The 15,339-nt window shown below is 43.4% G+C and overlaps 2 protein-coding genes across 2 annotated transcripts; one reads left to right on the forward strand and one right to left on the reverse strand.

Moving 5' to 3' along the window:
- Window positions 1-877: 877 nt before the first annotated feature.
- On the forward strand, window positions 878-1,898 carry LOC105187513 (protein PBDC1). The gene is made up of 4 exons (XM_011148350.3): window positions 878-1,050; window positions 1,134-1,193; window positions 1,326-1,385; window positions 1,470-1,898. The coding sequence occupies exons 1-4, from the start codon at window positions 1,033-1,035 to the stop codon at window positions 1,821-1,823; spliced, it is 492 nt and encodes a 163-aa protein (XP_011146652.1). The 5' UTR covers window positions 878-1,032; the 3' UTR covers window positions 1,824-1,898.
- Window positions 1,899-2,005: 107 nt separating this feature from the next.
- On the reverse strand, window positions 2,006-4,589 carry Hlc (putative ATP-dependent RNA helicase DDX56). Its single transcript, XM_011148351.3, has 6 exons — window positions 4,483-4,589; window positions 3,760-4,203; window positions 3,396-3,655; window positions 3,044-3,236; window positions 2,661-2,965; window positions 2,006-2,575 (listed from the first exon to the last, which is right to left on the reverse strand). The coding sequence occupies exons 1-6, from the start codon at window positions 4,555-4,557 to the stop codon at window positions 2,209-2,211; spliced, it is 1,644 nt and encodes a 547-aa protein (XP_011146653.1). The 5' UTR covers window positions 4,558-4,589; the 3' UTR covers window positions 2,006-2,208.
- Between the last annotated feature and the right edge of the window lie 10,750 nt (window positions 4,590-15,339).

Genomic DNA, 15,339 nt, shown 5'->3' on the forward strand with positions numbered 1-15,339 from the left:
GGCGCCTCATGTTTTTCGCGTATCGTATTCCGTGATCGACAATCGTTCCTCGAGGAAAAAAGACAGACGCATCGCGGCGTTGTCGATGGCCGTGCTGCCACCGACGAGGTAAAATATCAGAGGGTGCTTACGATAACGAGAGTGGAGCGAGTGAGATCTGGATCTGTAGAGAGCAGTACACACTTCCATCTACAACTATTATATTTCATGGCTGCTCTTAATCCTACTCCCTTGCTCATATGGTTTGTTCTTTGTAGCTGCACTATTAAACTGGTGCAATAAGTTAAAGTGAGACAAATATAGGTTTTCTCGTTCTAGCTTATTGCACCAGTTCAGCAGTGCAGCTACAAAAAACAGATCAATAGTGACAGGAGCGAGCAGGAGCCGATCGTCTTGTGTGTATACATAACTAACGTATGCCATATTTTATTTTTTATTGAATTTTTATTTTTTATTGAAAGAATTATACTTATATATCGTATGAATTTATAAATTTATAATTCATTTTATATATTTTATTTTTTATTGAAAGAGTTATACTTATATATCATATGCATTTATAAATTCATTTTATATATTTTATTTTTTTATAAATTTATTTTATTTTATTTTTTATTGAAAGAATTATGCTTATATACCATATATGCATTTATAAATTAATATTCAATGATGATAAATAACATTTAATTGCATTCGTTTGGCTTTTTGTTTTTCATCTTTCGATACCTTTTTCTCATTATTCCACATCCGTTACCATCCATGCTTATTTCGAGCTATGTTTCATATTCCGGCCACGATATTCGTAAGAGGGCGCTAGTGCGCAGCGAGATTTCTCTGGTACGCTAAATCCCGTAAGATCAACAGTCTTTATAATATCTCGTCGATGCCTGATTCATACTTTTTGCACATGCTAAGTTTTTGTGTTGCGCGAACGTCGCGTGTGCGATCGGATCAATTGCGAAGATTGTGTTTATCTGTTCTCGAACAGACGTTTGCACTTTCGCTGTAATTGAAGTAATTGCGGGTGAAACAATGACAGACATTAGTATGGTATGCGGATTTTATTCTCCCCTCATCGACAATTTTACGACGGACTCGTTTATAACCCAACTAATCGTAAATTATTGTTCCAGCATCAGCAGCATCCTGGTCTCGATGTATTGTCGAGACCCGCCGAGGAATTTGTCAATGACGTAAGTGGTGAATGCACAAATAACATGTATATTATTATATCGCGTAGAAAAATTATTACTTGCTTTAAATTTATATGGAGAGGAATATGTACTCATCTTTCCTTGTGCTTCAATTTTTCATTTATTCTTTAGCCGAGTGTCGAAAGAATGTGGGCAATGAAAGCTATGGAGCACGCAGAAGTTTACTTCAATGTAAGTTTCGCTATTATTATATAAAATATATAAAAAAAAAAAAGTACGAATGTGACAGGAGAGAAACGATATGTTATGTTTTAGATTTTATGCTCAGTTGATCCAAAACTCTTGAGACTCACACCTCATGACGACATAATTTACAAAACATTCCGAGAAACCTTCCCTGATATGAAGGTAGACAAAATAAGTGAAGAGGACCTTAAGTCTCATGAACAGAAGGAAAAATGGAGACCTTTTTGCCAGCAATTTAAAAACATTGTAGAGGACTATAGTTTTGGTACATTGATGAGAGCAGATTGCACTGGAGAATACTCTGAGGAAAACAGCATTCTCACAACTAGAATACAGTTTTATGCTATTGAGCTTGCAAGGAACAAAGAGGGCCTCAATGATATTGTACGGAAAACATATAAACCAAAGGAGAGTAAGAAGTGATCAAATAGTATGCTATATATACAAATTGTGACTAGATACACTAATATTGTTGAAAATATATTCAAATACTTTTAATTTTTTGGTATCTCCATCTTATACAAATACAAATTATATATATATATATATATATATATATATATATATATATATGCGTATAATTCATAATTTTGTACATAATTATTTATATACAGATATTGTAGGTAATAAATTGTTAGACAGGTAATAGACTCTTGGTAAACGAATATGACATACAGCAATATTGTTATTCAATTAATTTTATTAATAATAAAGAACAGAACAAGCTGAAATGAATGACCTTTTAAAAATCCTCTTTCAACAGTCGAATCAAATTCAATGTGCCTCTCGAATCAATATATAAAGAGAATCACTTGCTCTGTTCTGGTATCTGTAAGCTGATCAGTGGATTTGAAGCACGAGCTCGATATCTCGATTTAGCAGCTGTAGCTCCTGACGCCGCTGCATCCCTGTCGAATTTTCTTTTTCTCCTGCCGATTCCCATGAGCGCCTTCAAGGTAGGCGGCACTATATATTCAGGTACGTCCTTCAAATGTGGTTGCAGTTTGACGGTATGCAACGCTTTGTCTTGGCGCAACGACTGCAAATCGCGCGGGTTATCCTCGAAGTAACTTTTCAACTTCTGACAATTCATGACCTCCTGCTTGATCTCCTTCAATCGTGCTTCCCGAACAGCGATCCTTGTGACTGCCTTCCAAGCATCCTTCGCGCGATATCTGAAATTAAAGCGACAGGTTTACAGTTCGTAGTTTGTAATCGCAGTATCCTGATGCGACAGGAAAATCAAGAGAAGAAAAGTACCGAAAGCCTTCCACTTCTTCCAGCTTGAATTGATAAGTTTTGAATAGACTGTTGCGATTGTAAGTGTGCTTCAGTTGTTCTTCCACGTTCTCCATCAGAGGCCTTTCCCTGATCGCCACGAAGCTGAGGGCGGTTCCTTGATTCTTCCCACGGGCGGTGCGTCCTGCTCTGTGTATGTAAGAGTCTACATCTAACGGGAAGTCGAAGTTGATAATGTTAGACACGAATTGGAAGTCAATGCCGCGCGCTACGCCCGATTCCTTGTCCTTTTTTCGTTTGCCTTTCTTCTTGTTTACTACATGTGGCTATAAAAAATGGAGGTGATGACATGCATCTTCCTACAAGTTCACACAATATCCATCTTTTTTTTTTCCTTACTTTACCTCTTCTAATGCCTTTTCGTCCGACGCTATTATTACATCGTAAGTGCCACTGTTGAACTGTGTCACAGCCCTACATCTCGAAGTAGCTGGTAACTCAGAATTTAAGACACAAGTGGGAATACCAAACTGCTCCAGGAACAGCTTCAACTTGTAGCATCTATCTACCGTATTTACAAATATTATGGATTTTCCCCTGCAATTAAAGAAATTAATGAAGGACCAATTGTTAAATGTAAACTTATAATTTTCTAACATAATTTCAGAGTGTAGAATCCTTGAGTGATTGATAAATACTCTTTTTATTCGCAAGAATTTCTGCAAGCTCTTCTCACTACTAGCCGAAATATATTACCTGATCAAGTGTAATTTCAACAGAGCATACAAAATAGCTGCTTTGTCATTTTCCTCAGCAGCCAAAGTGTAATGTGCCAATTGAGTAGGCGGGGCTAAAGGTGGTTCTTCCAGCTTTAGAATTGCAGGGTTATGCAGAACTAATTTTTTTAGAGTTTGAACATCCTCAGACAATGTGGCTGATGCTAAAACTGCCTGATAAACTGTTGGTAAGTAAGCTAAGACTGCCTTCATGTCATCCTCATAACCAAATGAAAATATCTGAAATTAACACCAGTTTGAACATCATTGTATAAATCTCTCTGAGACATTATTACACAATGAGACAATTTAATTTGCAATATTTCTATAAGATAAATACATACTAGATCAGCTTCATCAATAATTAATGTTTCCAGGCTGCGTTTTAAAACTAAATTTTTTGCTTTCAAATGTTGCAGCAAACGACCTGGCGTAGCCACAACAATATCTGGCATTTCAACTAGTAATGGCTTTTGTGCATTCAAATCTGTCTGAGGGCTGATATCAACTACCCTGACTTCTCTGCTGCACTTTACAGTTAAGTTTACGATTACTTCTTGAATTTGCTTGCACAGCTCTTTGCTGGGTGTGACAATTACACTCTTAATCTCCTGTTTCTCTTGAGTACATTTGTTCACCAATATTTTCTGAATAAGTGGCACAGCAAATGCACCTGTCTTTCCGGATCCTGTACGAGCTCTGATTAAGACATCTTTTCCTTCCAGCAACAATGGTATTGCTTTCTCCTGTATTAATGTAGGTTCTGGCCAGCCTAGTTTCGCTATAGCCTGTGTAATTCATTACTCAATATATTTACCATATATACAACATATGCTAATTTCTAAGTTCTTTTTGATACAAAAATGATAAATAGAAACAGTATTATTAATATTGATTAGTTATATTTAAGACGTAAAACGAAATATACATAGAAAAATTTATTTAATTCTTCAAAATTGATATATATTAACAAACAAACCAAACGTGTAATTCTCGAGATATTACGTTGTATATATTTAAACCAAACTTAACCTAATAATATTAAAGTTCAATACTGCAAGCCTCACCTTTAGTATTCTGTCATCTAGCTCCAATTCATGAAAATTTTTTGTTTTTTCTTCACTTTCATTGTTTGAATCCATTTTACTTACAATTATATATATTATGAATCTGGCACGTGTTTAAAAAGCTACAGAGGCCACTAACTTCAGAGCAGAGGAGGCACAGGAGCTAACCTCAACAATCTCAAAGTTCAGTTCAGTTCAGTTCAATATTGTGGTCTGTTCTTTTTAACTGCACTACTGAACTGGTGCAATAAGTTAAAGTGAGAGAAAATATAGTTGTCTCATTCTAACTCATTGCACTAGTTCCGCAGTGCAGCTACAAAGAACAGACCAATTGGCTCCGGGAAATAAGAATAAAGCCCTAAATACAATGCCAGGCAACAGGCAATAAGAATAAAAATAAACCAATCACAATCGACTATTACAAGAATAATATCTATTGTGATTGGTCTATTTTTATTCTTATTGCCTGTTGCCTGGCATGGTGTTTAGAGCTTAAGGTTTTCCCCATAGACATAGTAAATCTAGACTGCGTGTTCGAGGAGTGGGGGTATAGCTCACGTAGAAAAAGATATACTCTGTTTTTACTGTTCGTGCTCTCTCTCGTACAGTCCCGATGGAAGGGGTATAGGGGAGACAACTGCTGTACAGTGCTGTACAGTAACCACCGCCCCTATTCCCCTTCCATCGGGACTGTGCGAGAGAGAACGAACAGTAAAAACACAGAGCTTCCTTTTCTACGAGAGTTATACCCCTACTCTTGAAATTTGGAAGAACGCGCAGACTAGATATACTAGATGTCTATGGTTTTCCCCATTACACCATTCCTTATTAAACAATCTCAAACTACCATAGTACTACCATAGTAAGGGTGGATTTACAATAGATGTAGTACGCTTTCAGCTGTAAGAAATTGACCAACTACAGTCGAATATGAGAAGAATAATAAGTTGTGATTCGTCAATTTCTAAAGTAAAGATACAAACGTCGTGTTACCTTCGGTGTAGCTGAAACAATCGGTATTGTCATGACTCTTGTCATGAATTATCTCCAGTGTCTCCTTCGGGACACCTTTACCAATATGAAAATTTATGCTAAAGATTGTTAGCATTTTCGTAAATGCTAACAGTTTTTAGCATTACCTCGTCGACGTTGATACTTTCCGATGTCTTTTCCATATCTGTTATCATTTGTGGCTCCATTTGTGGTCACCATTTGTGGCTATTTCGAGCTACAGCTTCATATTCCCGTCACGATATTTCCAAGAGGACGCTCAGCGAGATTTTTCTGGTACATTAAATCCCATAAGACCAACGGTCTTTATTAGTATGTTGTCGATGCCGATACTAAACCAGAAGCGTCTTTGTAAGCTTTTAAATTTGCATCGATAGTATTTGATGAATTACGTAAAATAAGATTATCCTCGAATTTCTTCCACCGGAAGTATTCAAGAATAAATGTAAAGAATAAGTGTAAACAGTAAAACTGTGAATATTTGAACCGTTAATTATTTTAGAGCGGTTTCAGTGGAGAAAAAGATTTGGAGGTAGTGTCGTCTCACGTGACTCGACGTGTACTATTGAATGCACTTCTAAAAAAGTTTACAAATCAACGCTTGGTTAATTTCTGTTAAACTTTTATGAGTGTCGGTAAATTTTTTCAAGACGCGAAGTTTGTGTTACAAGTAGCATAATTCATATAGTACAAATTAGTCCTCCTTAAATTTCCTTATATTTCTAAGTTTTGTGATTCGAGCACAAATAAAAAACAAACTTTTTATTTATAAATTTTATGAGCAAACTGCAGATCGTAAGAACGATATTATTTCCAAATAGAATAATTTAATCGTACAGAAAGGCAAATTGTAAATCACCCAAAAATTGAAGGGTGTCTTCTTATCAGGAAGAATAAATAAATTCAGCAAGCTATAACTACAATGAACGTTATGAAAATGAGATCGTTCCGAAGGTATCTTACAGCTTAAAGTAGTTTCAAGTTGCCAGGAATATTAAAACTACAATGCTGTATATTTTCGTCGAGATGTATCAAGTTGCCAGTAGAGGTGATGATCGTTCAACTATTTAACTATTTATCATATTTCAGTCTCGTTTTTACATGTGAAATTAATTTCTATCAAAAATTAGATAAATACATGTGTAAGAAGAAACTTTTAGCTCTCTACTCACTAGCTGGAGGTTCGGTGTGGAAGTAAATGCACGTGAGCGATCATTTCTAGAATATATTACTATATACACACTTTAATAACCAAAAACAAACATTACAGTAATAATATTGTTATTAATATAATATTATATAATAATAGAATCGTTTATCAATCGTAGTGAAAACACTAAAAACCTTGCTTCTTTTCTTATTGGAAAGAACAATGCGTTCGGTTTTCGCCTCTTTGTTTTCCTCATTTTTGTTTTATTATTAATAATATTAATTCATAATGGCGCTCGCGCGCGCGCGATCGACCGTGCTCGTGCGCCGCCGTTCGATCCCCGGAGAAGCGCAGGATCGTCTCGGAGGGACGAATCCTGTCACTTCCTCCCAGCCCACGCGCGATCGAAATCGGCCGCGCGGCACGCGATTTCGTGAGCGCAGTCGATCTGCGAGCCGATCGGTCTCGTTACTTTAGAATAATAAATATGACAGTGCAATATCTAAAAAATCTGTCTTTTTTATGCAACTTACACATTCAAATACAAGTGTACTCGAGAAATGTACAATGGTTTATTGCCCTTACATCTTTAACGTCGAGGGGAACCGCGATCGCCGAATAGCCGTACAACAAACACACGAGCGTCTATTTATCCTCAACGAAGGCGCGAGAAGACGCGCGCGGCGTCTTCTTCTCGCGCAAAATTGCCGCGCGTTAAGTGCGAGCGAGGAGTGCAACGCGTCGCACGCGCGCGCGCGCGAAGCAGTCTGAATTGTGTCAACGACCAGTAGCAATTAAATAGCCCGAGAGATGGCAATATTAATTACAGACACATGATACAGAGATACACGGAGAAGGAGGGAAAGTTTGATTAAGTGAAATTGGCGTTGCACCACACACATGCATACACACACACACACACACGCGCGCACACACACATCCACCCACCCACACACATACACGTGGCGACCAGTCTTAAGCATTTCGACGACTGCGAGGATAACCGGTGATTTACACATAGCTTTCATCTCGATACGCTCTTTCTCTCTCTCCCTCTTCTCTATCTCGTTCTGATGTGTGCGTATGACCGCCAAGTCTGAAAATCATCTCGCTTCTAAAGCATAGAACGTACGACAATCCGGCAATCATGGATCCTCTTCAGATCTCTCTATTCGAGCGGTGGTACAGAGCCGCGTTCCTTCTCTCACTCTCACTTTATTTTCATACATTCTCTCTCTCTCTCTCTCTCTCTCTCTCTCTCTCTCTCTCTCTCTCTCTCTCTCTCACGCATTCACTCAACACACATACACGAACACACACACACACACTTTCTCACTATCTTTTATATTCGTTCTCTCGATCCGACCGCTGAAGAAGAACGTTGAAGAAGAATATTTCATTCAAACTCGCGAGAATCAAGACGGGGTTGTCAAGCGGAATCAATCATGAAAAAAACGGAGCGACTCTCTTTTGTATATGTGTGTATGTGTGTACTCATCGGGCACTGATCGGAGAATGGTGAAGACGTCTCGCGAAAGACGTGTCTCGAGTTCTTCATTTCTTCCAGCGGTCAGCGATTCGGATCATTCGTGTACAATGAATAAGTTAGAAAAACGACGCGTTAACTCTCACGAACGGTGCGATGGGCTGAGAAACTTTAACGATCAACCGGCGTGATCGATCGATCAACGATCGAGTCTTTCCCGAACCACCCTCGACCACCACCCTTTCCTCCGTTGCTCGTTTGATATCCATCGCGCCGTTCAAGAACGACTGATTCTAGGGTGTTCGAAAAGGAGAGGGGGGAGCGCTAAATAAGAATAAAAAATATATAACAAAGGCCCGTATTTGACGCCGAGAACGTCATCCTCGTACGATTTTCGATACTCCCGAACAACGTCCGACGCGCGCGCGCGTCCGCCGCGCGGACGACGACTAAGAGACAAGGACGAACGGAAAGGAATCAACTGAAAATCGCAGACGATCGAGCTCGGCGCCACACACGCGGCACCCGTGAGAACACGACGAACGCAAACGCGCTCTGATTGCTCATCTACGAGGGGCAGGGGGATACACAGTTGAATGTGATCGCAGTAAGATTATTCGCTATCACTCGACGCGCGCAGTTTCTCCTAAAAGTTCAGCTTTATGGTCCCTCTTTTCGAGTCTTATTAGCGTCCTCGTTAAAAGCGCTACGCTCTCTCCAAGTTCACGATCTGCGCGATCTCCTCTTTCAAACACCTTAGATCACTCGGTATGCTTGGCACACCTCGCGTCTTGAGCAAAGAAACGGTGTGGAAAACAAAGGGAGGAAAGAAAAAAAAGGAGAAGAGCGAAAACGATACGAGATGACACACACACACACACACACACACATACACGCGCGCGCGCACACAGCGATCGTCGTTCGCCGCGACGAATGAATGAAGGTCCAGCTTGGGTGATAAGACGCGCGCTCGAAGCCGCGCCCTGACCAATTAAACTCGCGCCAATTAATCAGGATGTGACGCGCGTCGTGTGGCGAAGCTGACTGTTGCGATGTTCCTCCGCCGCAGGTCAACAATGACAATGACAATGACAGTGTGCGCTCGTACGGCGACAGCACGTCCGCGCGTCCCGCGGACGCAATTTGTCGCGCGCGAGACGCCGCGTTATTTTACTTCTTTTTTTTTTTTTTTCCTTTCACGCAGATTCACACATTCCTCCTCCGCGGAGGAGGAGAGATCGTTGTCGCTGAGAGAAAACATTGTCGGTTCGATCGCGATTCTTTTTGTTATGAAGTCGCGTCGAACAGCGCGACAACGAGACTCCCGACGGGTGCGAGCACGTTGCATCAAAAGTGGATCGACATATGACTTCGTTTTGCAGCAATCGTCTTTATTTCGTTTCACTTTTCTTACAAAAAAAAAAACCGCTACTTGGCACAGCTAATAGTTTTGCGTCGTATACTGTGACACGTTGCGTATTACGAGAACAATCGACATCGTATTGCCGCTCTTTTATCTTAGCAGAATGCTCTCGCTCTCTCTTTCTTCCTCCTCTCTCTCTCTCTCTCTCTCTCTCTCTCCCTCTCATACACACATACACACACCATGTTCAAACTGATCGCGGGGAAATGATATCGTGTTACGTGTCGATTAATTAAGATAACTGCGGGAGTAATTAAGACTGTACTTTTCTCTCAGTGCGTGCAATCGAGCGCTAAAAGTGACAATGACGCAGCAATGAGTATTTTTCTTAGAGTACGAGTGTGTGTGGGTATGTGTCTGTGTGTGTGTGTGTGTGTGTGTGTGTGTGTGTGTGTGTGTGTGTGTGTGTGTGTGTGTGCAATGCGTGCAAGGGTGATTTTCATTTTATAATAATGTGTATGTATATCGCGTCAGCGGAGGGAAGGGGAAAAGAAAAGTGAGAAACTCGGAAACGAAAAGCGAGAACACCCACACAAAGTCGACTGCAGAATTCTGGAGAGAAGTCTCATTTTTCCAGAATTTCCTCCCCTTCTAGCGTCCGCCTCCGCAATCGATCGGCCCAGCAACGAATGTTGCATGCTTACACACACGGATGATGCGATACGGAGTGATGATGCAAAGAATAATAATAACAACTATTAGAATAATACAGCTCGTGGGGGCGTGCGAGGATATTCCATTGTTAGCGGAGCGTGTGCGTATGTGTGTGTATGCGTGTGTCTCCACGTGGGACGCAATCGTAACGAAACAAGTGTACCGTATCTAAAGCTAAGATGCACTGAGTGAGAACCGCCCCCCCCCTCCCGAGGGGAAAGGGGAGGTGAAAAGACTCGGGAGAGTCCGAGGGTTAATAATAAAGGGGGTGAGAGATCGGGGAAGTCCGAGAGCCGTTTCTCCGCGACGTTCTCGAGCACCGTCGCTTTCTCCTCTCGTCGTACGTCGAGCACGAGACGTTCGATCGAACTTCTTGGCTCGGGACGCCGAGTCGGGATTGGGAATCGGCCTCGGGAGGTCCCCGCGGTGCTAACTAAATTCTGATATGTAGATCGACGTTGGGCGACGATCGCCTGTGTGTTTCCTCGCCGAGTCCGTTCGCGTCCGGCCACGTCGAGCGTGCGGCTGCCGAGCTCAACGCAGCTAAACTCCAGCCGTTCCACGCGAACTTGCGCTTGAACTGTTTCGCTCCTCGGCAACCGCACTAACGTTCCGTCCTTTCCGCAACACGTCGGCGTAACTTGCCGACTTGTCGATACTCTCGCAACGCGTTGAACGGTGTGACGCTTCGAAAACTAACGAGTCAAAGATATGTCGACTGCGAGATATAAATTTCCTCCTAATGTGCACTCTCTCTCTCTCTCTCTCTCTCTCTCTCTCTCTCTCTCTCGTCTTCCCATTTATTTCTCTCTTTCTCCTACATACATACACACACACGCACTCTCTCTCTCTCTCTCTCTCTCTCTCCTCTCTCTCTCTCTCTCTCTCATCCACGCGACCACTATGCTAAAAGCACTTCCTTAACGCGCCAGCCGAGACAAATCACCTGTCAACGCTCGCAAGCCTGTATACGTAGTGACGACGTAGAATACAGCTATATAAAGTATCTCTTATACACTTACGGTAATTGTATATTGTATGCAAGTATGTATGTATATATATACATATCCCTATATGTATATATACGTATGTACGTACCGCCGGCCTACAGCAGGTGCTTTATTTCGTCTCTCGCTCTCGCGCTCCGATGCGTTCAAGCATCACGAGAGCGTATCTTCTCTCTCTCTCCCTCTCTCTCTCTCTCTCTCTCTCTCTCTCTCTCCTCATTCACGCACTCACTCTCTCGCTTCTTAACTCTCTCTCTCTCTCTCTCTCTCTCTCATTCTCTCTATTTTTCTTTCTCTCCTTTCCCTCTCTCACTTTGTACCCATCGCGTGTTCTGCATGTGAGCATGCTAGTCGTGAGCATGTCTCGTTAAAAGTGTGTGTGTGTGTGTGTGTGTGTGTGTGTATGTGTGCGCACGTTTATATGTAAGTGTGTATGTGTACTTTTTTTACATAAAATATTGCGTACCAGACGATTTTACAAAACTTTACCCTGGAATAATGTACTTTTACGCTGTGCGCGAGGCGACCGATCGCGAAAGAGCGTGACGGATTGCACTTCTCGCGGGCAAAAGCTGCGGCGTTTCCTGCTTCCTGCTACGTGCGCCGCCACGTGGCGCAAGCACGACAAGGCCTGCCACCACGTGAGCCTGGTCGGGGCACGTCCCGTCCGTGAATCCTCGCGATCGGTACTTTCGACGTTCCCCCGTGATTCACTTGGTGACATCGCTTGACAGCTTTCGCGACGACACTTAGTGACGACCGAGCCGACATCGGTATCTCGCGCGCGCGATCGGGTGCAGTGCGCCTGCTGCTCTCGCTTAAGCCCTTCAGCACCCACCGCGCCGAGGACTACGCAGGTAATTTCCCCGTTGGGCTCTCACTGCTGGGCACATCAGCAGACAAATATTTCAAAGCCCTGCCCTGCAGGAGGCTGCAGGATCGCGGAATAAACGCGATGAAATGTAACGTTAATTAGTGCGGGATTAATTAACGCAAGACCCCGGTAGGCCCCAGGACGGTCCGAATGACGGAAGATGACTCTGGAAGACACACACTACCATCTTCTCTCGGTCCGGTGCTGAAAGGATTAAAGGCTTCGCCTAGCTCTAGCGACTGTGAGATCACATCTCCGCGCTCCGTACACGTGTGTCTCCAAGTGCGCGCACGTGTCTTCGGGGCGACACTTTACAAATGAGCGACGATATTGAAAGACGTAGTCGCGAGTCGTATTCGCGACATTTTTTATACACCTCACGTTACTTATTCTTCTCGTAAAAAAGTTTATTCCTCTCTTTCTCTCCCGCTCTCGCTCATTCTCTCTCTCTCTCTCTCTCTCTCTCTCTCTCTCTCATCTCTGTTACATCGCACTACTACACCTCGCTTCGTTAATCCCTTTCTCTCTTACGATTTTTTTTTCTTTGCATTAAAAATTTTAAATACTCGTATTACACGTAAGTATTTATGACCCTGTTTTCGTAAAGGCTTTTTAACATAAGTCGATCCTGGCCGAGGAAGATAAAGGAAACGGGGATCCAAGACAGAGAGAGGGTTGGAGGGGACAAAGAGGGGTCGAGAAGACGCGATCGCGTTGGGAGGAGAAACAAAGGGCTCGTTCGTCCGCGCGGACGTTACGTTACCCTTCTCGTTAATGTTTTACGCGTTTTTCTCTTTTTGTTATTTTTTTTTCGTGGTTTTCATTTTTTTTCTCTTCGACGCTTCTCGACGGCGAACACAGAGGGAGGACAAACGGAAGGGACTAACCGACGTTTTGGAAGGGTTACGTGGAGACTTCGACGATGGATCGGGTCGCAACAATCCGCAATGGCGCGTTCTCCCAATCGAGGAGAGACGCTTCTTTCGTCGCCTGGCCGAACGATAAAAAAGTCGCTACCGTCTTGAAAAATTAGAGCGCGCGTTCTCGCTTCTCTTAAATACACTCTCTCTTTTTTTCTCCTTTCAGCGCACCACTCGTCGAGAATAACGAATAACTCGAGGAAGTTCGTTCTTCTTTCTCTCCCCTCTTCCTCCCCGTACAGTCGAGTCGCGTTTTTTATTCTACGAAAATACAATACTTCCACGACGAACACACTTTTCTCTCGTCAAAGAAGGGGATATCTAAAATTTATTGTTCTCCATCGATAATTGATATGATTTACGTTTCTCGTAAAAAGGAACACCTTCACGACGAGTTACAAGATAAGATTACTTCGGTTACCTAACTCGGTGTGTCTCGTTTTTCTTTCTTTTTTCTTTTTCTTTTTGCTTTCGAGATCAGACCCCCGCCTCTCTCGTGAAAGGTCGCAGGTCGAACAACAGACTGTGCCGCGAGTCCGGTACGTTAGTCTATTAATTGTCAAAGAGAAGAAAGAGCAGGAGGAGGAGGAGGAGGAGGAGGAGGAGGAGGAGGAGGAGGGGGAGGAGGAGGGGGAGGAGGAGGAGGAGGAGGAGCAGGAGGAAGAGGAAAAGGAGGAATAGAAGAGATGAAGAAGAAGATGATGAAGAAGAAATAGTAATAGAAGAAGAAGATGAAGAAGAAGAAAAAGTCAATGGGAAGTAATTACACTAACAAGAGCGAAAAAATTTTCGACTCTGTTTAATCTTCGTGTGAGATAGCGCAAGTCACTCTGTCTCTCTCTCTCTCTCTCTCTCTCTCTCTCTCTCTCTCTCTCTCTCTCTCTCTCTCAGCATACCGCAAAGCGCACAACGACCGAAGAAAGAAGCCCCCTATGCTCGTATAATTCGTAATATAATTCGTAATTCGAAATTCACTAATTTCACCTCAACTCGAACTCCGCCGCGAAAACGATCATAAGTTCGGTCCCTTCCTGACGTTTCGCGTCGATTCGACGAGATCGCCGCGACGTGCTTCGCGCGCCGAGCAGGATCGCGGTATCCTGCTCCGGATATCCACGAGCGGCTCGCAGCCGGTATTCAGAACCGGCCTACTTCGAAAAACGGTAATCGACACGAGCGCTCGTGTGGTTTCTCAATAACGATGGCCAGATATCGACACGTCAAGGCGCCTGAAACGTTTAAGACTCGCGCTTGCAGCGCGACCCGGAAGAATATACTGTGCGCGGAACGGGTTAAACTGGAGGAGACCTCTTGCTCTCCCTCTCTCTTTCTCTCTCTCTCTCTCTCTCTCTCTCTCTCTCTCTCTCTCACACTTGGCGACATTAAAATCCCATTTTCTCACGCTCCCTAGGAATGCAGTTATACTGCGATCTCTCGTACATATATATATATACACACATATACATATAAGATATCGACACGATAAGAAAGAAGATTACGTTATAAAAATATCAGCGACGTTAACACCTCGATGATTGTCTGAAACGTATTCAGCGGTTTTCGTCGACCGTTTCTCTAAAGTTTGAAAAACACCCTCGCTCTCTACGTATGATGAAGCCCCGAACAAGTGACGAATCAACGCGTTTTGAACCCACGTGCGAGAGACATCGCGCGGGTCCGTCGCGAGATGGATCGCCGGGAGAGACGGCGCGGCGATTGAACGCGTCGACCAGAACGGCTCGCGTCGAGAAAAGCTCAGAGAGCTGAGCTTGCGGCTCGGGGAAAGCGAACGCGAGCGCACCTCGTCGACACTCGGTGGTACGTCAGGGCGGGGACTCGCGATCCGAAACAGGCGGCGGCGACTAATTAATGACCGACCATTTGGCACACGTACTGGATGCCGCTGGCGGCGGCGGCGGCGACGGCGACGGCGACGGCGACGGTTACACGTTTAGAGTAACTTGGCACAGAATTGAGCCGCTCGCGGCGACTTGAGTTCTTCACACGATCGATTTTTCTCTCCCTCTGTCTTTCGCTATCCTTCCTTTGCTTCTCTCTTTGGCACCTGAACGTACCGCGTCAAGTGGTGACCTTTCGGCTACGTGGTCGACAGCTTACTACTTCCTCGTCACACGCGCGATTCTCTCAGTTCATCACCTTGATTTATGCGCGGGAGAAAGCGCGATATTTTGCGCGGAAGAAGCCCGATCGGACGCGAGACAGGACGCTCAGCTCTGGTCGAAGACTCCTCGAAGACCGGCTCTCCTTCTTTCGTCCCGGGCTCGATTCCCTTCGACTGAAAGTGGCGACCGCGCTGTCTAGCGAGCGACGA

This window comes from Harpegnathos saltator, unplaced genomic scaffold (genome assembly GCF_003227715.2).
Source record: "Harpegnathos saltator strain DR-91 unplaced genomic scaffold, Hsal_v8.6 scaffold126, whole genome shotgun sequence".
Taxonomy (NCBI): domain Eukaryota; kingdom Metazoa; phylum Arthropoda; class Insecta; order Hymenoptera; family Formicidae; genus Harpegnathos; species Harpegnathos saltator.

What these genes read in the sequence shown, in the direction of transcription:
- Hlc (XM_011148351.3), bottom strand. Translation starts at nt 4,557, where the DNA reads ATGGATTCAAACAATGAAAGTGAAGAAAAAACAAAAAATTTTCATGAA. An exon ending in TAGATGACAGAATACTAAAG is followed by an intron (nt 4,204 to 4,482) that starts GTGAGGCTTGCA and finishes TGAATTACACAG; the next exon opens with GCTATAGCGAAACTAGGCTG. An exon ending in TTGAAATTACACTTGATCAG is followed by an intron (nt 3,237 to 3,395) that starts GTAATATATTTC and finishes CTTTAATTGCAG; the next exon opens with GGGAAAATCCATAATATTTG.
- LOC105187513 (XM_011148350.3), top strand. An exon ending in CCGAGGAATTTGTCAATGAC is followed by an intron (nt 1,194 to 1,325) that starts GTAAGTGGTGAA and finishes TTTATTCTTTAG; the next exon opens with CCGAGTGTCGAAAGAATGTG. An exon ending in ACGCAGAAGTTTACTTCAAT is followed by an intron (nt 1,386 to 1,469) that starts GTAAGTTTCGCT and finishes GTTATGTTTTAG; the next exon opens with ATTTTATGCTCAGTTGATCC.